The sequence below is a fragment of the Sus scrofa genome, chromosome 6, assembly GCF_054392235.1.
Source record: "Sus scrofa isolate SSC_HxYL_T2T_F1_AM1 chromosome 6, Sscrofa_HxYL_maternal_Yorkshire_Landrace_v2.0, whole genome shotgun sequence".
Taxonomy (NCBI): Eukaryota; Metazoa; Chordata; class Mammalia; order Artiodactyla; family Suidae; genus Sus; species Sus scrofa.
Window position 1 is genome coordinate 13,249,151 of NC_139388.1, and position 27,427 is coordinate 13,276,577.

General features: G+C 41.1%; 1 protein-coding gene and 1 pseudogene across 7 annotated transcripts in view; one reads left to right on the plus strand and one right to left on the minus strand.

Moving 5' to 3' along the window:
• ZFP1 (ZFP1 zinc finger protein) overlaps nucleotides 1-27,427 on the minus strand; it is a 68,228-nt gene that overhangs the window by 34,957 nt on the left and 5,844 nt on the right. For 3 of the 7 annotated variants that reach the window (XM_013998177.3, XM_013998180.3, XM_005664345.4), the window contains exons 1-2: nucleotides 15,467-15,614; nucleotides 8,518-8,570 (exon numbers count right to left, since the gene is read on the minus strand). In XM_013998177.3, the coding sequence (XP_013853631.2) occupies nucleotides 8,518-8,532 (15 nt within the window). In that variant the 5' untranslated portion in view covers nucleotides 8,533-8,570; nucleotides 15,467-15,614. Of the gene's footprint in view, nucleotides 1-8,517; nucleotides 8,571-14,869; nucleotides 14,963-15,466; nucleotides 15,615-27,427 lie in introns of those variants that run through there. The other 4 variants (XM_013998179.3, XM_084959576.1, XM_013998178.3 and 1 more) reach the window with 2 other exon arrangements.
• On the plus strand, nucleotides 12,478-12,742 carry LOC146402206 (large ribosomal subunit protein eL43 pseudogene; annotated as a pseudogene).

Below are 27,427 nucleotides of genomic sequence, written 5' to 3' on the forward strand. Positions count from 1 at the left end.
GCATATGGAACATTCTCTAAAATTGATCACATCCTGGGTTACAAATCAAGCCTTGGTAACACTATTTTTTTTTAATTTTTATTTTTTTTTTTGTCTTTTTGCCATTTCTTGGACCGCTCCCACGGCATATGGAGGTTTCCAGGCTAGGGGTCGAATTGAAGCTGTAGCCACCGGCCTATGCCAGAGCCACAGCAACGCGGGATCTGAGCCACGTCTGCAACCTATACCACAGCTCACAGCAACGCCGGATCGTTAACCCACTGAGCAAGGGCAGGGATCAAACACGCAACCTCATGGTTCCTAGTTGCATCTGTTAACCACTGCGCCATGACAGGAACTCCAAGCCTCGGTAACTTTAAGAAAACTAAAATCATACCAAACATCTTCTCCAACCACAACAGTATGTGACCGGAAATCAACAACAAGAAAAAAACTGCAAAAAACCACAAACACGTGGAGACTAAACAACATGCTACTAAATAACCAATGGATCACTGAAGAAATCAAAGAGGAAATTAAAAAATTCGTACAAACAAATGACAACAAAGATATGACACTCCAAAACCTATGGGATGCAGCAAAAGCAGTTCTAAGAGGGAAGGTTCTAGCAATATAAGCCTACCTCAGGAAACAAGAAAAAGCTCAAATAAACAACCTAACTTTACAGCTAAAGCAGCTCAAGAGAGAAGAAGAGACAAGACCTAAAGTTAGTAGAAGGAAAGAAATCATAAAGATCAGAGCAGAACTCAATGAAATAGAAATGAAGAAAACCATAGAAAAGATCAGTGAAACTAAAAGCTGGTTCTTTGAAAAGATCAACAAAATTGATAAACCCTTAGCCAAACTCATCAAAAAAAAGAGAGATGACTCAAATCAATAAAATTAGAAATAAGGAGTTCCCGTTGTGGTGCAGTGGAAACAAATCTAACTAGGAACCATGAGGTTGCAGGTTCAATCCCTAGCCTCCCTCAGTGGGTTAAGAACCTGGCATTGCCGTGAGTTGTGGTGTAGGTTGCAGATGTGGCTTGGATCCTGAGTTGCTGTAGCTGTGGCGCAGGCTGTCAGCAACAGCTCTGATTAGATCCCAAGCCTGGGAACCTCCATACGCCGTGGGTGCAGCCCTAAAAAGACAGACAGACAGACAGACAGACAGAAAGAAAGAAAGACAGACATAAAGACAGACAGAAAGACAGACAGAAAGAAAGACAGACAGACAGACAGAAAGACAGAAAGAAAGAAAGAAAGAAAGACAGACAGAAAGACAGAAAGACAGAAAGAAAGAGAAAAAGAAATGAAAAAGGATAAGTAACAATGGACATCACAGAAATACAAAGGATCATAAGAGACTACTATATGCAACTATATGCCAATAAAATGGAAAACCCAGAAGAACTGGACAAATTCTTAGAAAAGCACAATCTACCAAGACTAAACGAAGATGAAATGGAAAAGATGAACAGACCAATCACAAGTATTGAAATTGAAACTTGATTAAAAAACTTCCAACAGGGCATTCCCGTCGTGGCTCAGTGGTTAACAAACCTGACTAGGAACCATGAGGTTGTGGGTTCAATCCCTGGCCTTGCTCAGTGGGTTAACGATCCGGCATTGCAGTGAGCTGTGGTGTAGGTTGCAGACGCGGCTCGGATCCTGTGTTGCTGTGGCTCTGGTGTAGGCTGGTGGCTACAGCTCCGATTTGACCCCCAGCCTGGGAACCTCCATATGCCATGGGAGCAGCCCTAGAAATGGCAAAAAGACAAAAAATAAATAAAATAAAATATACTTTGAAAAAAAAAAAAAATTCCAACAAACAAAAGTCCAGGACGAGATGGCTTCACAGGCAAATTCTATCGAACATTTAGAGAAGAGCTAACACCTCTCCTTCTGTAACTATTCCAAAAAATTGCAGAGGAATGGACACTCCCAAACTCATTCTATGAGGCCACCATCACCCTGATACCAGTACCAGACAAACATTCCCCAAAAAAAGAAAACTACAGGCCAATTTCACTGATGAACATAGATGCAAAAATCCTCAACAAAATAGTAGCAAACCACATCCAACAATACATTAAAAGGACTGTACATCATGATCAAGTGGGATTTATCCCAGGGATGCAAGGATTCTTCAATATCCACAAATCCATCAGTGTGATACACCACATTAACAAACTGAAGAATGAAAACCATATGATCCTCTCCATAGACGCGGAAAAAGCCTTTGACAAAACCCAACACCCAATTCTGATAAAAACCCTTCAGAAAGTGGGCATAACGGGAACCTACCTCAACATGATAAGGGCCATATATGACAAACCCACAGTGAACATCATTCTCAACGGTGAAAAGCTGAAAGAATTCCCTCTAAGATCAGGAACAAGACAAGGATGTCCGCTCTCGCCACTACTCTTCAACATAGTTCTGGAAGTCCTAGCCACAGCAATCAGAGAAGTGAAAGAGATAAAAGGAATCCAAATTGGAAGGGAAAAAGTAAAACTATCACTATTTGCAGGTGACATGATACCATACCTAGAGAATCCTAAAGACTCTACCAGAAAACTCTTAAGAGTTGATCCATGAATTTGGCCAAGTCGCAGGATACAAAATCAATACACAGAAATCGACTGCTTTTCTATATACTAACAATGAAAGATCAAAAAGCGAAATTAGGGAGTTCCCGTCGTGGCGCAGTGGTTAACGAATCCGACTAGGAACCATGAGGTTGCGGGTTCGAGCCCTGCCCTTGCTCAGTGGGTTAACGATCCGGCGTTGCCGTCAGCTGTGGTGTAGGTTGCAGACGCGGCTCGGATCCCGTGTTGCTGTGGCTCTGGCGTAGGCCAGTGGCTACAGCTCCGATTCGACCCCTAGCCTGGGAACCTCCATATTCCGTGGGTGCAGCCCAAAGAAACAGCAAAAAGACAAAAAAAAAAAAAAAAAAAAAAAAGTAAATTAGGGAAGTAATCCCATTTACCATTGCATCCAAAAGAATAAAATACCTAGTAATAAACCTACCTAAAGAGACAAAAGACCTGTACTGACGAAAGAAATCAAAGATGACACAAATAGATGGAAAGACATATCATGCTCTTGGATTGGAAGAGTTATATTATCAAAATGACTATACTACCTAAGGCAATCTACAGATTCAGTGCAATCCCTATCAAATTACCAAGGACATTTCTCACAGAACTCAAACAAAATATTTTGAAGTTTGTTTGGAAGCACAAAAGACCCAGAATAGCCAAAGACATCCTGAAAAAGAAAAATGGAGCTGGAGGAATCAGGCTCCCGGACTTCAGACTATACTACAAAGCAACCGTCATCAAAACCGCATGGTACTGGCACGAAGACAGAAATATAGATCAGTGGAACAGGAGAGAAAGCCCAGAATTAAACCCACGCACCTACAGCTGACTCATCTATGACAAAGGAGGCAAGAATATACAATGGAGAAAGGACAGCTTGTTCAGTAAGTGGTGCTGGGAAAAGTGGACAGCCACATGTAAAAGAATGAAATTGGAACACTCCCTAACACCATACACAAAAATAAACTCAAAATGGTTAAAGACCTAGATATAGGACCCAGACACTATAAGACTCTTAGAGGAAAACATAGGCCAAACACTCTCTGACATAAACCACAGCAACATCTTCTCAGATCCACCTATCAGAGTATTGACAACAAAAACAAAAATAAACAAATGAGACCTAATCAAACTTAAAAGTTTCTGCACAGCAAAGGAAACCCTAAACAAAATGAAAGACAACCCACACAATGGGAGAAAATATTTGCAAGTGAATCAACTGACAAGGGATTAATCTCCAAAATTTATAAACACCTTCTGCAGCTACATACCAAAAAAACAAACAAGCCTATCAAAAGATGGGCAGAAGATCTAAACAGACAGTTCTCCAAAGAAGACATACAGATGGCCAAAAAACACATGAAAAGATGTTCAACATCACTCATTATTAGAGACATGCACATCAAAACCACTATGAGGCACCACCTTACACCAGCCAGAATGGCCATCATCCAAAAGTCTACAAACTATAAGTGCTGAAGAGAGTGGAGAAAAAGGAACCCTATGACACTGTTGGTGGGATTGTAAATTGGTGCAACCACTGTGGAAAACAGTATGGAGATTCCTCAGAAAACCAAACATAGAACTACCATTTGATCTAGCAATCCCACTCCTGGGCATCTACCCAGAGAAAACCATGACTCGAAAAGACACATTTACTCCAATGTTCATTGCAGCACTATTTGCAATAGCCAATACATGGAAACAACCTAAATGTCCATCGACAGAGGAGTGGCTAAAGAAGATGTGGTACATATACACAATGGAATATTACTCAGCCATTAAAAGGAACACAATGCCAGCATTTTTAGCAATATGGATGGACCTAGAAATCCTCATGCTAAGTGAAATCAGACAATGAGACACCAACATCCAATGCTTTCACTGACATGTGGAATCTGAAAAAAGGATACAATGAACTTCTTTACAGAACAGATACTGACTCACAGACTTTGAAAATCTTATGGTTTCCAAAGGAGAGAGGTTGGTTGGGGGGTGGGGGGGAATGCTGAGGGTTTGGGATGGAAATGCTATATCATTGTACAACTATAAATGTAATAAATTCATTGAGTAATATAAAAAATATAAAAATTTTTAAAAATGCAAAGAAATGCAAAGATACATTCCACGCTCCTGGATTGGAAGAATTAATATTGTTAAAATGGCCATACTACCCAATGCAATCTACAGATTTAATGTGATTCCTATCAAATTACCCATGACATCTTTCACAGAACTAGAACAAACAATCCAAAAATGTATATGGAACCACAAAAGACCCAGAATTGCCAAAGCTATCCTGAGGAACAATAAATAAGGAGGCATAAACTCTCCCAGACTTCAGACAATACTACAAAGCTACAGTGATCAAGACAGTGTGGTACCAGATCAAAAACAGCCATATGGACCAATGGAACAGAATAGAGAGCCCAGAAATAAAACCATACACTTATAATCAATTAATCTTCGACTAGAAGGCAAGAATACAAAATGGGAAAAGGACAGTCTCTTCAGCAAGCGATGGTGGGAAACTGGAAAGCTGCATGTAAATCAACGAAAGGAGAACAGACCCTCATGTCATGCACAAAAATAAACTCAAAATGGCTTAAAGACTTAAACCTACGACATGACACTATAAAACTCCTAGAAGAGAACATGGAAAAAAAATTTTCTGACATCAACTGTACAAACATTTCCTTTGGTCAGTCTCTGAAGGCAATAGAAATAAAAACAAAAATAAACCAATGGGACCTAATCAAACTTACAAGCCTTTGCATAGCAAAGGAAACCATTAAAAAAAAAAAAACCCTATGGAATGGGAGAAAACAGTTGCAAATGATGCAACAGACAAGCAACTAATCTCCAAAATATACGAACAACTCATAAAACTCAAGAGAAAAAACAAACAAAAAAACAACCCAACTGAAAAATGAACAGAAGACTTAAGTAGACATTTCCCCAAAAAAGATACATGGATGGCCAACAGGCCCATGAAAAAATGCTCAACATCACTAATTATTAGAGAAATGAAAATCAAAGCTACAGTGAGGTGCCACCTCTCACTGGTCAGAAGGGCTATCATTGATAAGACTATGAACAACAAATACTGGAGAGGGTTTGGAGAAAAGGGAACCCTCCTGCACTGCTGGTGGGAATGTAAATTGGTACAACTACTACAGAAAACAGTACGGAGGTTCTTTAGAAAACTACCCTATGATCCAGTAATCCCACTCCTGGGCATCTATCCAGACAAAACTTTCATTCAAAAAGATACAGGCATTCCTATGTTCATTGCAGAACTATTCACAATAGCCAAGACATGAAAACAACCTAAAAGACCATTAATAGATGAGTGAATTAAGAAAATGTGGTACATATACACAATGGAATACTATTCAGCCATAAAAAGAACAAGATAATGCCATTTGGAGCAACATGGATGGAACTAGAGATTCTCATTCTAAGTGAAGTAAGTCAGAAAGAGAAAGACACATACCATATGATATCACTTATATGCGGAATCTAAAATATGGCATAGATAAACCTACCTACAGAACAGAAATGGACTCACAGACATGGACAGTGACTCGTGGTTGGGGAGGGGCACAGGGAGTGGGATGGCCTAAGGAGTTCAGGGTTAATACATGCAAACTATTACATTTAGAATGGATAGACAATGAGGTTCTGCTGTACAGCACAGGAAACTATGTCCAATCCCTTGTGACGGACCATGATGAAAGATAATGTGAGAAAGAGTGTGTGTACAGATGTATGACTGGGTCACTTGGCTGTACAGCAGAATTTACAGAATAATATGAATCAACTATATTTTTAAAATTTTTAAATAATATTAAACAGGAAAAAGTATCATAATGCTTTATACATTCATTTTTACACATTACATTACACACCAAAAAAAAAAATCAGGAAAAAATGAGGAACTTCTATGCTCTGATATGGAAAGACTTCAAAAACATGTTACTGAGTGACAAAAACAGACATAATCAAGAGAATGAAAAGACAAAGACATCTCTGCAACACACATACTTGATAAAGGACTGATACCCAAAATAGATAAAGAACTTTTAAAATTAAACAATATAAAAGTAAATAAACATTTAAAAATTGGCTAAAAACTTTAAGAGACACCTCACTAAAGAAGATATACAGATGGTAAATAAACCCATATAAAGATACTCAATATCATATCATCAGAGAATTATAAATTACAACAAGATACTGCTAAACACCTATTAAATGGCCAAAGTTCATGACAACAAATGATTGCAAGGATGTGGAGTAACAGGAAATCTCATTCACTGCTGGTGGGAATGCAAATGTTATAGCCACTTTGGGGAATTCCCATTGCGGCTCAGCAGTAACAAACACGACTAGTATCCATGAGGACTTGGGTTCGATCCCTCGCCTCATTCACTGGGTTAAGGATATTGTGTTGCCATTAGCTGAAGTGTAGGTCACAGACGCAGCTCGATCTGGAGTGGCTATGACTGTGGTGTAGGCTGGCAGCTATAGCTCCAATTCGACCCCTAGCCTGGGAACTTCCATATGCCATGGGTGCAGCCCTAAAAAAATAAAGACAAAAAAGTGTTATAGCCACTTTGGAAGACAGTCTGGCAGTTTCTCACAAAACTAAACAAACTCTTACAATCTAGCAATTGTCCTTAGTGTTTACCCAAATGATTAACTTATTTCCACAAGAAAACACTACACAGAGATATTTACAGCAACTTAATTACAATCCTCAAAACAAGGAAGCAACCAAGATATTCTTCAATAGCTGAATGGATAAATAATGGTGGTACATGCAGACAATAGAATATTATTCAATACTAAAAAAAAAAAAAAAAAAAGAGCTATCATGCCCTGAAAAAACATGGAGGAAACTTAAGTGCATATCACTAAGTGAACAAGACACCAGTCTGAAAAGGGTACATCTAAATGTTTCCAAGTATATGACATTCTGGAAAAGGCAAAAGTTAAAAAAATTAAAAGGGGGACAGTAAAAAAAAAAAAAAAATCAGTGGTTTCCAGGGGCTCAGGGAGAGGGAGGAGGGATGAACAGATGGAGCACAGGGGATTCTGTGGGCAGTGAAACTATTCTATATGACATGATATGGTGCATACATATCATTATATATTTGTCAAAACACATAGGATGCACAGCACCAAAAGCAAATCCTGATGTAAACTATGGACGTTAAAGTATCAATTGTAACAGGTATACCACATTAATGCAAGGGGTAAATAAGACGGGAAACTGTGTGTGCAGAGGGAGTGAAGAGTATAGGGGAACTGTCTGTACTTTTCACCCCAATTTTCTCTGTGCCCAAAACTGCTCTAAAAAAAATGAAGTCTATTCATTAAAAGCACAATAACCTACATATAAACAGAAGAGTATGATTAGTATGCTATCTCATAATAACCTAGACTTGTACTTGTATAAACATGTAGAAATAAATCCTAGAATGGTACTCAAGAAAGTAATGACAATGGAACTCGTGAGGATTAAAGAACTTAAATACATATCCAACTATTTAATGGATTCTCTTGCATCATGTTAATCTGACTGGAAAAATAAAATATACAATTACCCTGAAGAATGCTATATGAAATAACCAGAGACAAACTAATAACCTACTTAATTTGGGTTGTTTCTGGGGGTGCTATTCAAAACACCATCTATATAAAAGTCTGTAAAATTTATTCAGACCTAATACTAAAAAAACAAGGAAATGGTATTCAAAACCCATGCAAGACAATTAACTTCATTTACTTTTTGGCTGCTGGTATTGATTATATTTATGATGTTTTCCTTGAGCTTTACTTATTTATACCTTTCTATTTTATCTTCTAGTTCCTTATAAACTTCCTCAAATGCACAGAAAAATAAAACTAAGAATTAATAACTCACCTCGGATTTGCTCATTTTCTGCAGCTTTTGGGCAGAGAACTATGAAGGAAGAACTGGAAGAGAGGAAAAAGGAAGATACTGTTATTAAAAATCTGACCTGACTCACAACTTCTAGAATGACTTGTTTAGAAACCCTGGGAAAGGAGTTCCCATTGTGGCACAGTGGTTAACGAATCCGACCAGGAAACATGAGATTGCGGGTTCGATCCCTGGCCTTGCTCAGTGGGTTAACGATCTGGCATTGCCATGAGCTGTGGTGTAGGCTACAGACGCAGCTTGGATCCCGCGTTGCTGTGGCCCTGGTGTAGGCTGGCAGCTACAACTTTGGTTAGACCCCTAGCCTGGGAACCTCCATATGCCACGGGAAGCGGCCCTAGAAAAGGCGAAAGGACAAAAAAGAAAGAAAGAAAGAAACTCTGGGAAAATACCACCTCCTAGGCTAATAGTCCCTTTGCCTGTTCAGAAGGGGAAAAAGGCTCATGTTGGCAGCATTTACCCTCATTATGAAACATTATTAAATACCTGAAAAAACAAGACTAAGACAACCCACTATCAATGGACAAAATAATCAACAGAAACCATAACTGATGAGATTATCAGGCAGGGACTTTAGAACTTTGATTCATATGTTAAAGCCTTAATTGCACAAGTTTACAACATGAATAAACGAATAGAGAATTTCAGGAGAGAAACTTCAAGAACAAAATGGAAATACTAGGAAAAGTATAGTAACTGAGTTGAAAGAATACCTTCAATAGGCAACACAACAGAGCTGCAAAAATTTTCAGTAAATCTAAAGATAAGTCAAAAGAAATTACCCAAACTGAGATAGAAAGAGTAAGTGAGAAAGTAAAGGGGGAGGAGGAGAAGGACAGAATTCAAGGTCAGTAGTACAGTATCAAGTGGCCTAATAAAAATGTACTGGAATCTCAAAAGCAGAGAAAATGGGAGAGAAGTAGTCTCCAAAGACAAAATGACCATAAGTTTTCCAAAAATAATAAATGATTATCAAACCATAGATCCAAGAAATTCAGATAATTTACCAAAAAAGTTTAAACAATAAAACAAAGACACACCATGTTCAAATATATGGAAACCGGAGTTCCTGTTGTGGCTCAGTGGTTAACAAACCCAACTAGTATCCATGAGGACATGGGTTTGATCCCTGGCTTAGCTCAGTGGATTAAGGACCCAGCATTGCCATGAACTATGATGTACATCACAGACGCGGGTCATATCCTGCGTTGCTGTGGGTGTGCTGTAGGCCGGCAGCTGTAGCTCCAATTCGACCCCTAGCCTGGGAACCTCCATATGCCTCAGGTACAGCCCCCAAAAAGACAAAATAAATAAATAAATAAAAACAAATGAAAGGAAAACAAAGTTAGAAATTCTTGAAAGCAGCCAGGAAAAAAACTGACACACTATATATAGACATACCTCATTTTACTGCACTTTACAGACTGCTTTTTTAAAAAAAACAAATTGAAGATTTGTGGCAACCCTGCCTTGTCAGATGATGGTTAGCGGGGTTTTTTTTTAAGTAATACAGTTGTTTGTTTGTTCGCTTGTTTTTGCTTTTTAGGGCCACACCTGTGGCATATGGAAGTTCCCAGGTTGGGGGCTGAATCAGCTGCAGCTGCTGGCCTACACTGCAGTAATGTGGGGTCCCAGCTGCATCTGGGACCTACACCTCATCTCAAGGCATCATTAGATCCTTAACCCACTGAGGCCAGGGATCAAACCTGCATCTTCATGGATACTAGTCAGGTTCATTACCACTGAGCCACAAGAGGAATTCCCAGTAATAATAAAGTGTTTTTAAACTAAGGTGTATACATTGTTTTTTAGACATAATGCTACTGCATACTTAACAGACTGAAGAATAAGGTAAATATATCATTTATATGACCTGGGAAACCAAAAACCTCATGTGACTTGCTTTATTGTGGTCATCTGGAACTGAATCTTTGACATTTCCAAGGTATACTTGTACAGAAGAACCAACAAAAAGAATCAAGCCAATTTCTTATCAGAAACTCTGTAAGCCAGAAGACAATGTAGTGACATCTTTAACACACTTAAAAAAAGAAAGAAAAAAAGAAAAAACTACCAATCCAGTATTCTACAGTATTCTATACCCAGCGAATATATCTCTCAAAAAATAAAAGTGAAATAAAAACCCTTTCAAAGAAACAAAAACAGAAAAAAATTCATTAACAATAGACCTGATCTTCAAGAAATATTTAAAGAAGTTCTTCAGATAGAAGGAATATGATATGAGACAGAAACATGGATCTACACAAAGAAATTAAGATCTGTGGGAATGGTTGAAATGAGGACAAATATAAAAGACATTTTTTCCTACTTTTAATCAATCTAAAGGAGAATTGATTGTCTAAAGCAAAAGGAGTGGAAAAGTTCTGTGAGCTTATAACATATGAAAAAGTAAAATACATAAGATAATAACAAAAATGGGATGATGAAATTGTTGATGGGAGTATACCGTTTTAAGGATCTTATGATACACACAAGCAGTAGAATATATCTTAAGGTCTACTTTGATTCACTCAAGAAATTAATTTAAACCCTAGGGCAACCACAAAAGATTTTTTTTTTTTTTCCTTTTGCCATTTCTTGGGGCACTCCCGCGGCATATGGAGGTTCCCAGGCTAGGGGTCTAATCGGAGCTGTAGCCACCAGCCTACGCCAGAGCCACAGCAACGCGGGATCCAAGCTGCGTCTGCGACCTACACTACAGCTCACAGCAACGCCGGATCCCTAACCCACTGAGCAGGGCCAGGGACGAACCCACAACCTCATGGTTCCTAGTTGGATTCGTTAACCACTGTGCCATGATGGGAACTCCAAAAGATTTTTTTTTTAAGAGGGATAAACAGTAAGCCAATAGTGGAGAAAAATATGAAATCATGAAAACTACCACTAAATCCAAATATAATCAGAAAAAGAGGAAGAGAGGAACAAAGACTAGATGGGCCAAGTGGGAAAAAACTAACAAGATGATAGATTCGGAGTTCTCATCATGGCACAGTGGAAATGAATCTGACTAGGAATCATGGCTTCAATCCCTGGCCTCATTCAGTGGGTTAAGGATCTGGCATTGCCATGAGCTGTGGTGTAGGCCGGCAGCTACAGCTCCGATTAGAGCCTGGGAATCTCCATATGCCAAGGGTGCAGCCCTAAAATAAAAAAAGAAAGACAACAAACCCACAAAAACCAAGATGGTAGATTTTAACCCAACCATCTCAATAACTGGTATAAACACATCAATTAAACAACAGAGGTTGCCAAACTGGATTAAAAAAAAAATTATGTGCTCTCTACCAGCAATGTATTTTAAATATAAAAACACAGTGATAAATTTAAATTTATACTTTAAGACAGAACGAGAAGATTTAAGATAGAATTCTCTCTCTCTGTTCTTTGGACCTCTTCCCTCAACCTTTAGTGTGCAATGCCCATCCACATTCACCAGACCTCCTCAAAGATGGGAATGCCTGGAGTTCCCACTGTGGCACAGTGGGTTAAGAATCCGATTACAACAGCTCAGGTTATGGAGGCATGGGTTTGATCCCTGGCCTGATGCAATAGATTAAAAGATCCAGCACTGCCACAGCTGTGGCTTAGGTTGAAGCTGGGGCTCATATTCAATCATGCCTCAGATGCAGCCATTAAAAAAAAAAAGATGGGAATACCTATTTAACCATAAAGATCCCCCCCTTTTTTCCCTTTCTTCTCATGTAACTTCTTAAAAGATTAACACTCTTTCTCAATTCTGTAAAGGGTCATGATGACTTGCTGCTCACTTTGTATGTGCTTACCTGGACTACTGTTTATTTGGTGAATTTTATGCAAATTGTCAGTATGTCATTTTGATGTATGATCCTCTGTATCAAAAATGTATATGATTCCTCTCTGGGCTTGGATTGGATTTGCAATGAAATGGCCAAATGCACCAAGGTCAGAATTGTGGGTAAATACAGCATTATGGTGCTTCTCTCAGGAAAATGGTGATGAAAATTGCAATCAGCCAGCATGCCAAGTACACTTGCTCCCTTCTGTGGCAAAACTAAGATGAAGGGAAGAGCTGTGGGCATCTGGCACTGTGGTTCCTGTAGGAAAATGGTAGCTGGTGGTGCCTGGACCTACCACACCACTTCCACTGTCTGCCATTAGAAGACTGAAGAAATTGAAGGACCAGTAGAAGCACCAACATTGGAAAGCCTATAATAAATGGGTTAATTTATGTAACAAAAATAAAAAATAAAAAAACATGTATACAACTGTGCCTTCAACTTCTAACAGGCTAAACAGTTCTCAGAGCTTCTGAGTGTCTCCCAGGTTATAATCCTCAGGTTGACTTGACTAAAATTCTCTTTCTTCTTAATTTGACTGCTAACTGAATTTTCACCAACAATAGCCAGTCACAGACAAAGCTCAGATCCCACGTTGCTATGGCTGTGTGTAGGCCAGCAGTTGTAGCTCCGAACTGATCCCTAGCCTGGGAACTTCCATATGCCACAGGTGTGGCCCTAAAAAGGGAAGAAAAAAAAAGATATTCTTTGCAAACTTTAATCAAAATAAAGTTGCAGTGATTATCTTAATATCGAAGTAGACCTAAAAAAAAACTATTACCAGGAATAAAGTGTAATAGTACATTATGTCACCGTGATAAATGACAGGTGATAAAAGCGTCAAATCACCAGAACACATAACAACCCTAAATTTATATGCAAAAAAAGAAATTCAAAATACAAGAACTGAAAGAAAAAAAATGATAAATCCACAATTACAGTTCAAGACTTCAAAATTCTTTTCTCAGTAGGTGACAAAAACCAGTAAGGATATATAAGAACTGAGCCACACTATCAACCACCCTGACCTATGTAGTATTTACAGAAAACTCTACCATCAAAAGCAAAATAGTCATTACTGTACATTACAAAAAAAAAAAATCCCCAAGACAAATACTATCCTTGGCCATAATTTTTTTCTTTTTTTTTGGCCAAACCCACAGCATATGGAAATTTCCAGGCCAGGGATTGAATCTGCCTCACAGCAGCAACCCAAGCCACTGCGGTGACAATGCCAGATCCTTAAACCACTGAGACACACAGGAACTCCAAATCTCAACAAGTTTTAAAGAACTGCAATATGTAACGATGAACATTCTTTGGCCAAAAGAGAATTAAACTAGAAATCAATAATAGAAATAACTTTAGAAAAACTCCCAAATTTTGGAAATTAAATAACCAATGAGTTAAAAAAGAAACCACAGGGAAAAGTTTAAAAACAAACAAACAAACAAAAAAATTCCAGCAAATTGAATGGAAATGAAAGCAAAACATATCAGAATTTGGGGGATGAAGCTAAAGCAGTATTTAAAGAACAGTTATAGCCTTAAGGCCAATATCATGAATGATCAAGGAGACATTACTACAGATGCTACAGACCTTAAAGTTAGTTATTCACAATAAAAATGGATAACCATTAGCTACACTAATTAAGGAGAAATCCCAAACATACAAAATAAGAAAAGTGGAACACAAGAGATAAAAGATAAAATAATGGAAAAAAGATTCCATCTTCAATAACAACAAAATACTACATAAGAATAAAGTTAATAAAAATGCAAATCTTTCATAATCAAGACTATAAAGTGCAAAGGAGGCAAAAATCAAAGAGAACTTGAACAAAGAGGAAGGCCGACAGAAAGATTCAACATCATAAAGGGGTCCATTCCTCCTAGTTAAATGTAACCATTAAGTGGAGCATGATAAAAAGTACCAATATATTTTCTTAAAACACAATTTATTCTAAAGTACCGGTAGGAATCATAAGTAAACTTGTATAATGAGATTATACTTTGAGAGGTGTGGGGAAGGCTTTTGAGTGTATAAAAAGGAAGAGCAGGAGTTCACGTCGTGGCTCAGCCGTTATGAACCCCTAGTAGGAACTATGAGGACATGGGGTTCCATCCCTGGCCTTGCTCAGTGGGTTAAGGATCCCCCGTTGCCCTGAGCTGTGGTGTAGTTTGCAGATGTGGCTTGGATCTGGCATGGCTGTGGCTATGGTGTAGGCCGGCGGCTACAGCTCCGATTGGACCCCTAGCCTGGGAACCTCCACATGCCGTGCGGGTGCGGCCCTAAAAAGACAAAAATAAATTAAAAAATGAATAAAAAGGAAGAGCAGTAAATTGAACCATGGGGAAAATCAAATTGCCTCCATGGCAAAAACTAGCAGTGAGTGAAGTTAAAAGGCAAATGAAAAAAATATTTGCCATTAATTTGACAAAGTACCAGCTGGCCATGTGATGCAGGGTAATGCGCTTCACCTGTGCCTTCGTTTTTCCTTCTGTTGAAACTGAAGAACCAGTGAAGTCACAGGGTAGGTGTGAGGATTGCGTGAACATACGACGAAAAGGCTCCTGCAAACAGGTCACACCTCTTACTCATTCCGCACTTCGTGCACCTCAGGAAACTTGCGAAGGCTTTTGAGCCTCCCTCCACCCCGCGAGGCCCGGGACGCAGCACGCGGCATCCGGGTGCTGCCAGGTGTGCCCGGCCCCGCCCCCAGCCCGCCCGGCCGGGTCACGCGCGCGCCCGCCTGCCGGGCTTCCGGACTCGCTCCCGCCCCACCGGAGACCTTCGCTGCCGGTCGGAGGCGCTTTGCCTGACAAAGGGAGGAAGGCGAACCCTCGCCGCCACCCTCCACCTTGGCCGTCCCCGCCCCCGCACGTCCGGCCAGGCGGGCCCCGCCGGCCCCGCGCCAAGGAGAGCGCGGACCTGCCCCAGACGCCGCCCCGAGGGTCACCACCGCCTGCGAGTCGCCGAAGTTTGGGCTCCTACCCTGCGCGGGCACGAGCCCAGCCTTCATCGCCTTCTCCTCGGCCCCTAGACTCCGCAGAGCTGCCTGGCAGGCCCCTTCCTACCTGGAGGAGCACAGTCTCCACTCGTGGCTCAGTGCCAGGCCGGGTCAGGGCGCGGGGCGGCTAAGACGCGGAGACCGGGGCCCTGTCACCCACTCGCGGCTGGAGGTGGGGGAAGGGCGGCTACCGGCGCGCTCGCTGCATCGCACATGCGCAGATGCAGGGTTGTTCGCGGTCCCAGGGTCTGCCGAGGGGTGGGCCATCGAACTTCGGGACTACATTTCCCATAAGGCTGCGGGGCCGCGCCGTAGGGACTCTCAGGAAAGTCTTCACCTTGTTTAGCGGGTCGGAGGAGGGCTTACCAAAATAATCCCTTCGTGGTGGAGGGGAAACTTCATTTCCCTCAGAACGGGTTGTGAGTTACAATCGCTACGTCCCCCAAATACGGAACACTGGCTTTTAAAGAGTACACAGGTGATTGACGTTAAGTGTATTTAAATTGTAAATATGCATAAAATAAAGCAAATGTCACCCATAATATCACTTTTCAAAGGTATGTAACAAACTTACACCCTCCTGATATTTTTAAAAAATAAAATTGGCCATAAGGATACTGTGTGCTGCAACTTTTTTTTTTTCTTTTTAGGGCCACACGCAGGGCATATGGAGGTTCCCAGGCTAGGGGTCTAATCAGAGCTACAGCTGCGGGCCTACACCCCAGCCACAGCAATGCCAGATCCCAGCCGCATCTGCCACCTACACCACAGCTCATGGCAACACTGGATCCTTAACCCACTGAGCAAGGCCAGAGATTGAACATGCAACCTCATGGTTCCTAGTCGGATTCATTTCCCCTGAGCCATGAGGGGGAACACCTAACTTTTTTTGTTTTTTTCAAGCTTCATGCTCACAGTTAAATTTGAGGAAAATGTACACGGAGGACCGATACACCATCTGCCCCACATATGCACGGCCTCCTCCACTGTCAACATCCAGTACCAGAGTGGTACATCTGTTGTAATGGAACACACGCTGATGTATCACCTAAAATCAACAGTTTACATTAGGGTTCACTTGGTGTTGAACCTTCCACAGGTTTTGACAAATATATAATCTGTAGGCACCATAATCATATCACGCAGAACAGTTTCCTGCCCACAAAATCCCCTGTGCTCCATCTGTGCATCCCTCCCTCCCTCTCCCTGAGCCCCTGGAAACCACCGAATTTTTTTTTTTTTTTTACTGTTCCCCTAATTTTGCCTTTTCCAGAATGTCTTATAGCTGGAATCATTCAGTATGTAGCCCTTTCACTTCATAATATGCATTTAAGTTTCCTCCATATCTTTTCACAGCTTGAAAGCCCATTTCTTTTTTGCACTGCATAATGTTCCACTGTCTGGACGTACCACTATTTATTTATCCATTCAGCTACTAAAGGACATCTTGGTTGCGTCCAAGTTTTGACAATTGTGAATAAAGGTATAAGTATCCCTGTACAGTGTTTTGTGTGGAAATAAAATAAGTTTCGCATTTGTGTAAGTACCAAGGAACACAACAGTTAGAGTGTATGGTAAGAATATGTTTAATTTTGTGAGAAACTGCCAGACTGTCTTCCACAGTGGCTGTAATATCTGCATTCCCACCAGCAATGAATTGAGTTCCTATTGCTCACATCCTTATCAGCATTTGGTGGTGTCAGTGTTGTGGACTTTGGCCATTTTAATAGGTGTGTAGTGGTAGCAACTAGATTTTAATTAAAACAAAAAAAACTACCGTTACTGAACCAAACTTGGGTCTGTATGCCCACACATAGTGAAGCCCAGCTACTGACACCAGATTGTGGTGAAGAAAAGAGCAGCCTTTATTGCAAGGCTCAGCAAGGAGTACGGGTAGCTAATGATCAACACACTGGAATCTCCCAATGGCTTATAGAGAAGGGTTTGCTTTATTCCTCTATTTTAAATAAACCTTTACTGGATAAATAAAACAGTAAAAACATTAAAGAAACAAACTATTTCCATTTTTGTATATTCCTTCCTAGCTTTTGGTCATAAGCCTGCTATTTCCATAGCTATAATAAATGCACATACTGTCTATTTTATCAAATTTCAAATATTTTTATATTTAGTCTTTAAAAATAAAGAGAAAAAAATGCACCTATTAGAGAGTAAGTCCTTAATAAGTGCTAGTTAAACGTTTTTTCCTAGATTTAAAGAGATGAAAATGTTAAGATCTTTTATTTATTTATTTATTTATTGTCTTTTTGCCTTTTCTGGGGCCGCTCCCGCAGCATATGGAGGTTCCCAGGCTAGGGCTCTAATCAGAGCTGTAGCTACCGGCCTACACCAGAGCCACAGCAACTCGGGATCCAAGCTGCTTCTGCAACCTACACCACAGCTGACGCCAATGCCGGATCCTTAACCCACTGAGCAAGGCCAGGGATCAAACCTGCAACCTCATAGTTCCTAGTCAGATGTGTTAACCACTGCGCCACGACGGGAACTCCCTAAGGTCTTTTTCTTTCTTTTTTTTTTTTTTTGTCTTTTTGCTATTTCTTGGGCCGCTCCCGCGGCATATGGAGGTTCCCAGGCTAGGGGTCGAATCGGAGCTGTAGCCATCAGCCTACACCAGAGCCACAGCAACGTGGGATCCAAGCTGCGTCTGCAACCTACACCACAGCTCACGGCAATGCCAGATCGTTAACCCACTGAGCAAGGGCAGGGATCGAACCCGCAACCTCATGGTTCCTAGTCGGATTCCTTAGCCACTGCGCCACCCGGGAACTTCCTAAGGTCTTTTTCTTATGTTAACTTTTCTAATGATATTTTGCCATTGCATTTCGGAGATACTCAATCAAATGTAGTGAATTGTTGATATTCGATTTAGATTTAGATTTTTTATTCTGAGTTTATGAAAGAGATTGACTTGTAATTTTTTTACTCTTTGTTTGAATCTAGAGAAAAGTTTTTAAAGACAGGGTGAGAGAGAGGGTGGTGTGATGTGGGATGATCCATTGGTTCATTGACATTTTCCTGATTGGTTGGTGGTGAGGTAATCAGGAGTCAACATCCATCAACTTTCTGGTTTTAACCGGCCTGGGGTCTATGTGCTTATGGTCAACATGTAGTTAATTTCTTCCACCTGGTAGAGGTTTCAGGATTTACAAAATAGTTCAAGCATTTGGTTCAGAATATTATAAACAGTCTTTGAGGAAGAGATCCTTGACTTAGTTTAATGGCTAAACTATTATTATTTTGTCTTGCTTGACTGTTCTTCTCTGTGTATTTTCTCATTTCTCTGATTAAATTTGCTCTTTGGAACTTGGGGAAGGCAAGTTTTCTACAAACAAGAGACAGAAGTTCCTGTCATGGCTCAGTGATTAACCAACTCGACTAGTGTCCATGAGGATGCGGGTTCAATCCCTGGCCTTGCTCGGTGGATTCAGGATCCCGCGTTGCCATGAGCAGTGGTGTAGGTTGCAGACATGGCTTGGATCCCAGGTTGCTGTGACTGTGGTGTCGGCCAGCAGCTGTAGCTCCAATTCGACTCCTAGCCTGGGAACCTCCATATACCACGGGTATGGCCCTAAAAAGACAAAAAATTTAAAAAATTAAAAAAATATAAAAAACACGAGGTAGGTAGAGGACATTGTGGGGTTTCTGTCCTGGGAAGGCCTCATAGGGTTCTTCTCAGTCATAGTACTTGAACACAAATGTTCATAGCAGCATTATTCACATGAGCCAAAAATGGGAACAACTCAAGTGCCCATCAAGAGAAGAATGGGTAAATAAAATATGGTATACACTTTTAAGAGAATATTATTCAGCTAAAAAAAGAATGAAGTGCTAAAACAGGCTACAACATGGATGAACCTTGAAGACATATGAGTTGAAATAAGCCACATACCAAAGGACATATACTGTATGATTCCACCTACCTAAACTATCTAGAAGAGGTAAATTCATAGAAAGAAAGTAGAATAGAGGTTACTGGGGACTAGGAGAAGGGAGGCATGGGAGTTATTACTTAATGGGTGGAGAATTTCTGTTTGGGAAGATGAAAAAGTTCTGGAAAGAGACAGTGGTGATGCGTAGCTGTGAATGTGGTTAGCACCACTGAATTGTACACTTAAAAGTGGTGAAAATGGTGAATTTTAAAAAATAATAAACTGGATTGAAGTGATTGTTGCAGAACTCTGTAAATTACTAAAAATCAAAGTGTCAGCAAGATATTTCTAATTATTTATTGTTTGCACTGTTTTGATTCTTTTTTTGTTTGATGGGATAATTCCATACTTCATCAGAAAGAAAAAGAGAATACTCAGGATATTTTTTAAAAGAGAGATTAATAACTATTAGACATAAAAATGTATTACAAGAGGTCCTGTCGTGGCGCAGTGGAAACAAATCCGACTAGGAACCACGGAGTTGTGGGTTCGATCCCTGGCCTTGCTCAGTGGGTTAAGGATCTGGCATTGCCGTGAGCTGTGGTATAGGTCGCAGACATAGCTTGGATCTGCTGTTGCTGTGGCTGTGGTGTAGGCTGGCAGCTACAGCTCTGATTCGATCCCTACCCTCGGAACCTCCATATGCTGCTAGTGTGTCCCTAAAAGGACAAAAAGACCAAAAAAAAAAAAAAAAAAAAAAAAAAAAACTAAAACAGTAAGAAACTTTTTGGCCATGCCTGCAGCACATACAAGTTCCTGGCCTGGGATCAAACCTGGGCCACAGGAGTCAAACCCGAGCCACAGCAGTGACAATGCTGGATCTTTAACCTGCTGTGCCTCAAGAGAACTCCAAGTAAAAACTTGTTAATAGTGGCTATAGAAATAAATAAAGGACCTCAAAAGTATATATTAATTTAATGTCTGTTTTCACAGCAGCACTTGTGAAAAACTGGAATTTTCCATGATTGTTCTTAGGCAACTAATTAACAATTTGAAGGAAAAAATGTTAGGTTCCTGTCTGCACATTAGAACAATTAAGTATAAGCAAGATGCATGATTTTAAAATGAAAACTATTAAAGCAGTTAAAAAGAAATGAGAATATTTTTTTATTTTTTGAGTGAGAAGTTTTAACACCAAAGGAAAAAAATCATAAAGAAAATAATTGACAAATTCAACTACAAAGATAATTCTGAAAAAAATGCTACAAAGTTAAAGACAAACAAGCTGCTAAAATAAAGAAATGGAGAAATGGGTATTCTCTCTTTCTTTTTGTCTTTTTAGGGCCGCACCCTCAGCATATGGAAGTTCCCAGGCTAGGGGTCTAATCAGAGCTGTAGCCGCCGGCCTACACCACAACCACAGCGATGCCAGATCTGAGCCTCGTCTGGGACCTACACCACAGCTCACGGCAACACTGTATCCCTAACCCACTGAGCAAGGACAGGGATGGAACCCGCAACCTCATGGTTCGTAGTCAGGTTCATTAACCACTGAGCCATGACAGGAACTCCCAAAAAATGGGTATTATTAATTTATGAACTCCTCTTACAAGTTAATGTAACCCCAATAATAAAAATAAGCTAAGGAGGGAGTTCCCATCGTGGCGCAGTGGTTAACAAATCCGACTAGGAACCATGAGGTTGTGGGTTCCATCCCTGGCCTTGCTCAGTGGGTTAAGGATCCGGCATTGGCGTCAGCTGTGGTGTAGGTTGCAGACGCGGCTTGGATCCCGAGTTGCTGTGGCTCTGGCGTAGGCTGGTGGCTACAGCTCCGATTCGACCCCTAGCCCGGGAACCTCCATATGCCGCGGGAGCGGCCCAAGAAATGGCAAAAAAGACAATAAGTAAATAAATAAATAAATAAATTCATGGTACTTAAAAAAAAAAAAAAAAAAGCTAAGGATATGACCAGCCAATTAAAAATGAAACACATAGAAAAGTAAGTTTGTCAAAAATGTTTTCTTGGAGTTCCTGCTGTGGTGCAGTGGGTTAAGAATCCAACTGCAGTGGCTTGGGTCGCAGTGGAGGCGAGGGGTCCCTGGCCCAAGAACTTCCACATGCTGTGGGTGCTACCATTAAAAAAAAAAAAATTTTCCCTCAGGATTTCTCTTGTGGAAAGCTCAGTTAATTAAGGATCCAGTGCTGTCACTGCTACAGCTTGGGAAGCTGCTCTGGCACAGGTTCGATCCCTGACTCGGGCACTTGTGCATGCCACAGGTGCAGTCAAAAAACAAAAAAAAAAAGTCTTCTCTCTACTCAAAATCAAAGAAAAGCAATATAACTCATGCAATATCATTTTGACCTGTAAGTTTGGCCAATGCTTAAAAGAGTAATGATACCCAGGGTTGGAACAACTTGGAAAAATTTTTTTATAAAATTCTGGTGGGATTATAATATATAAAATCATTCCAAAGGCCTCATTGTATCCAAAGTTAAAATTTTAGAGGCATCACAACTTTTAAGCTTGTACAATGATGTATAAACAAGAATGTTTGTTCTCACCCTGCAGTCTATATCTGCAAAACACTGGAGACAACCTAAGAATCTTTCAACACGTAGAAGTAAAATAAATTGTGATACATAAATAGAATTTGGAGAGACATTGAGAATGATAACATACACTACAGGGAGATGGTGAACGCATTGAGAAATGAACAAATGTATGTGCTGGGCATTTGGGATGGAAATGCCATAAAATTTGGTTGTGATGATTGTTGTACAGCTATAAAAGTGATAAAATCCATTGAGTAATTAAAAAAAGAGAAGTGAATGAATGTAAAGGATACAAGAGTATTAGCGTGTGATCCTATTTTTATAAAAATTATGCATATTAAAAAAATACTAAATACTAAAATGTACAAAAAGAAGAAATACACACTCTTCCCCCAACAAACACACACAAAATAAATTCCCTACTGCCTTATGCATAACACGTGGAGTAGTTTCTAAAGACCCTGCAAAATTTAAGACCACATTTTTTTTTTTTACTAATTTCCTCTGAGGCATAAAGGAAACATGTAGAGGATGTTTTTTTGAATAAGATATTTTAAATGTTGCCTTTAATTTTTTGGACCTTCTGCTAAGGTTTCACACCCTCTTCTCCACCATCTACCTACATATCCTAGTGGCTGTTTGCTCTTCTGAGCCTGCTGTAATATTCACTTCTGTTCCAACAAGCACAGGTACCAAGAGTAAGTGCTTGCTTGGATGGCACCACTCTTGAATGTAAACAGACTTTAACTGTAAATATAGTGACGGTTTAAAGTGGAGCAAATATCCCAAAGGACATAATAACAATGATTTGTTCACAGAGAGTGAGCAAAAATTTTCACTTCTGTCCACTTGCCCCAGTGACATTACAGTGGGGCGCAGATTGGATCCAAGAACGTGTGTGCTCTGTTCTATTAAAATCCATTGGTCTTTCTCATACTTTGGATCATTTATTCAGGCATCATGCCCTGGCCATGTGAAAAATACCGCCTTACAGAGTCATAAAGATCTTTGAAATGCTGATACCTCCTCTTACACAGGGTCAAAGGACCATAAGAAAATCACCACTGGGCTCCTGAGAAAAATTTTAATAAGTACTGGGGAGGAGAATCAGGTTTTTGCCAAAATTCTGATTTTCACTTTAAAGCTCATTTTATCGTTGGACAACAAATAGAGTCACTTGTTTTCCCTGAAATGACAGCTCATTTGATTCATTTTTGAGAAAATGTCTGCCAAATAGCCAGCCTTCGTTTGAGTCTTAGCCATTCATGTAAAAATGTTTCATGAGAAAAGCAGCTAGTTCAGCTCATGACTCAAACAGCTGCATAGTGGTTTTCCTGGAGACAACATCATGCTTCTGTACCTTGTACGTACTTCCTGTTTCATCAGACAGAATGTTAAAAGGACATGCCCTCGAAGGCTGAGACAGTACAATTAATCATTTTTATTGCATTCTTTTTTTTTTTTTTTTTTTTTGGTCCTTTGTCTTTTTAGGGCCACACCTGCGACATATGGAGGTTCCCAGGCTAGGGGTCAAATCAGAGCTACAGCTGCCAGCCACAGCCACAGCCACAGCAACCCAGGATCCAAGCCACATCTACGACCTACACCACAGCTCACAGCAACGCCAGATCCTTAACTCACTGAGCAAGGCCAGGGATCAAACACACATCTTCATGGACACTAGTTAGGTTCGTTCACCACGGAGCCATGATGGGAACTCTTCCACTAAGGGCATCCTTAAGTGAAACCGGCATTTCTTTCCTGCAGCTGCATGAGAGTGCAGAAAGCAGTGACTGCCCGTGCAACTTGTTGCCACTCTCTGGAATCCTGCTGTGGCACCAGCAGGCTCCCCCACCAACTGCTTTTGCACCACCAGTGCAACTGTCAACTCAACAAAATAGGAAAATAATGCCCAAGTATTATTATTACAATAGTCTTGACCTCCTGGATCCCCTGCAAGGGTCAAGCCCCAGGGTCTATGGCTCACACTTAAAGCAAGATCACTGCGTGCCATTATTACACCTAAAAAATGTACGATGTTTCCTTAGTAGTATTCAAATATCCAGCTGGTGGCACATTTCCAAATTGTTTTCATGGATGTCATATATTTCTTCAAGTTTTTATTTTATTTTTTTTTTTATTTTTTAAGGTGGTACCTGTGGCATATGGAAGTTCCCCAGGCCAGGGATTGAATTGGAGCTGCAGCTGCAGGCCTACACCACAGCCACTGCAACACAGGCTCCAAGGTGCATCTGCAACCTACTCCACACAGCTTGTGGCAACTCCAGATCCCTAACCTACCGAGTGAGGCCAGGGATTGAACCTGCATCCTCAGGGACACTGTGGCAGGTTCTTAACCCACTGAGCTGCAGTGGGAACTCTGTTTCTTCAAGCTTTTAAAACTCAAGATCCAAATGAATCCATGTCCCATGACTGACATCTTTTAATACATAGGCCCTCCCACCATATCTTTTTTTTTTCTTTGTTATTTACATGCTGATAACACTGGCTGATTCATTCTGAAGAACTTCCACAGGGTCTGGATTTTCTTGATCACCTTAATTTTCTTTTTTTTGTCTTTTTAGGGCCACACCTGCAGCACATGGAGCTTCCCAGGCTAGGGGTTGAATGGGAGCTGTAGCTGCCAGCCTACACCAGAGCCACAGCAACGCGGGATCCCAGCCGCGTCTGCGACCTACACCACAGCTCATGGCGACGCGGGATCGTTAACCCACTGAGCAAGGGCAGGGACCGAACCCGCAACCTCATGGTTCCTAGTCGGATTCGTTAACCACTGCGCCACGACGGGAACTCCCCCATTAAATTTTAATGATCGATTTTCTGTTCCTTGATCTGGACTTGGAACCTGAGAAGGTCAAGATTTCAGAAGAATTTAGGGCCAAAAACTAACAGCAGTTCCTTACTCCTTGCCAGGTCTTAAAACAATTCTTTTCCTAAGATACTGAGTAAGAGGTTCAGGTTTTCCCGCCAAGCGTCCTCATGGATACTAGTCCGATTTGTTTCTGCTGAGCCACAGCAGGAACTCCGGGGGTGAATTTTTGAATTGAGTGGCTAGAGAAGGTTTTACTCATCAGGTGAGGTCTGAGTCAAGATGTTAGGCACCGAATGTCTATAATCATAACTCCAAGACTCCATAATCAGACTCCTGCTGGTGCATGTTCCTGACCTTGTATTATTTCCAGTGTCTGACACCACCACTCCATCTGGTTACCAATTTCTCCCAGCAAGGCGATCTGTCTCCCTCTTTATTACGTCAGAAATGATGGGAAGGAATGATAACTAATCATGGCTTCTCCTTCATTTGGGGCACTGAGAAGTAGCCTTCAATTGATTTTTTTTTTCATGGAAAAATTACAAAATAGGAAGCCTGCAAAAATCCCCCTGATTTGGAGTATCTCATGCTATCTTTCTTTATTTTTAACATAAATTAATTCCGGGATGGAAGAACTTGAACCTCAAAAAATCCAGTTATCTTACTGAGTGTTTGACAAGTCCATTTTTTTTTTTCAATGAACAAAGGGGCGTTACATGGCCAGTGGCTTAGTTTTTATCCAGGGGTCCTCTGGGCATACACAGACTGTCTCTCTCATTTATCTCCGTCTTCCCAGCACTGTGCTTGGTAGAGATGCTGAATGAATGAATGACTGGGACAAGAACTCATGATGCTTGAAACCCAACTCCTACTGGTGACATGCAGTTCTGAGGTCCTGTCCACCTGGGTGTACCAAGTGCTGCCTATGCAGCCTGCATCCTGCTGGAGTTGACAGCTTCCAGCATCACCCGAATCTTCAGTGCTGCCCACCTCAGGGGAATGGTGGTGCCCCTGCATGACACCAGGTTGGGCAGCTGCTCCTTCAGCCCTTTTCTCCTGCAGGCCAGGTCTTGGGACTGCAAAGAACTCCAGCTTGCTCTTCACTCTATCTGCTTCTCGTGGAGAAACACCTAAAGAATATTCTATTTATCTCATTTTTGGGGGAAAAAAATCATAGTCATTCTGAATCAGGTTTATTACTGGATGCATTGGGGGTTTTTTGGTCTTTTGTCTTTTTAGGGCCACACACAAGCATGTAGAGGTTCCCAGGCTAGGGGTGGAATCAGAGGTGTAGCCGCTGGCCTACACCATAGCCACAGCAACGTGGGATCCAAGCTGCGTCTGCGACCTACACCACAGCAGATGGCAACGCCCGATCCTTAACCCACTGAGCAAGACCAGAGATCAAACCCACGCCCTCATGGATACTAGTCGGATTCATTAACCACTGAGTCATGACGGGAACTCCTGGATGCATTGTTTTTATAGAGGAGTCAGAGATAATTTCATATAGGTCAGAACGATATGGCTGAGAGTATTAATGGGCAAAGCATTACTACACAATGAAGCAACTGAATCAAAGCTTCCCATGTTTCATGAGTAGATCCATAAACGGATTAGGAGTCTACTGGTCCAAAAACTTGTTTACAAATGGAAAAACTAAAGCCTGGAGAAGCCAACGGTTCTAATTCTGACAAGATAATCTGTTTATGGTTTCAAAATGATAATATGACTCTTTTCCAGGGCCAAGTTCGAGTTCAGTTTTTCCTTAGAAGGACTCATAGAACTCAGCAAGCTGTTACACTCTTGGTTGTGGTTTGCTGCAGGGCAAGGAGACAGGTTAAAATCAGCAATGCAAAATGAGCAAAGGCCAGGATCCTAGAGACACCAGGCTCACGATTCCAGTTGTCCTCTGTCAGCAGCTTGGCTTGATTCTCCCAACAATGGTGTGTGACATCACAATGGGGTCCGGCTCACCTGAAGCTCGTTCATGGTACATGCATGTCTGACAGTCCACTCAGGGGACCCCAGTCTCCAATCCCTCCTCCAGTCAAGCTGACACCACATGGACCAAGGGCCCCAGCATAAATTATGTTTTTTGGTTTTTTTTTGTCTTTTTGCTATTTCTTGGGCCGCTCCCGAGGCATATGGAGGTTCCCGGGCTAGGGGTCGAATCGGAGCTGTAGCTGCCAGCCTACGCCAGAGCCACAGCAACGCAGGATCAGAGTCGAGTCTGCGACCTACACCACAGCTCACAGCAACGCCGGATGGTTAACCCACTGAGCAAGGGCAGGGACCAAACCTGCAACCTCCTGGTTCCTAGTCGGATTCGTTAACCACTGCGCCACGACGGGAATTCCATTTATGTTCTTAATATAAACCAGCTGGCTGGTTCAAGGCCTCCAGGTCAAGAAAAATACTCTTATCAGACAGGATATTCCACAAGCTTAGAGGTTATCTCCCAAGAGCTGGGCAACAGTCAAACCTTTCTTTGGAAGGTACAGGGTTTAGCAACCTGCACTTGCTGAGTTAACCCTTTCCTGTATAATCCTCTATGGTGCTTTTTCTATGCCATGGGAAATTGGTTTTGTATTTTGTTTTCTTTTTTTCTTTTTTGTCTTTTTGCCTTTTCGAGGGCCGCTCCCACGGCATATGGAGATTCCCAGGCTAGGGGTCTAATCGAAGGTGTAGCCACTGGCCTACGCCAGAGCCACAGCAATGCGGGGTCGGAGCCCCATCTCCGACCTACACC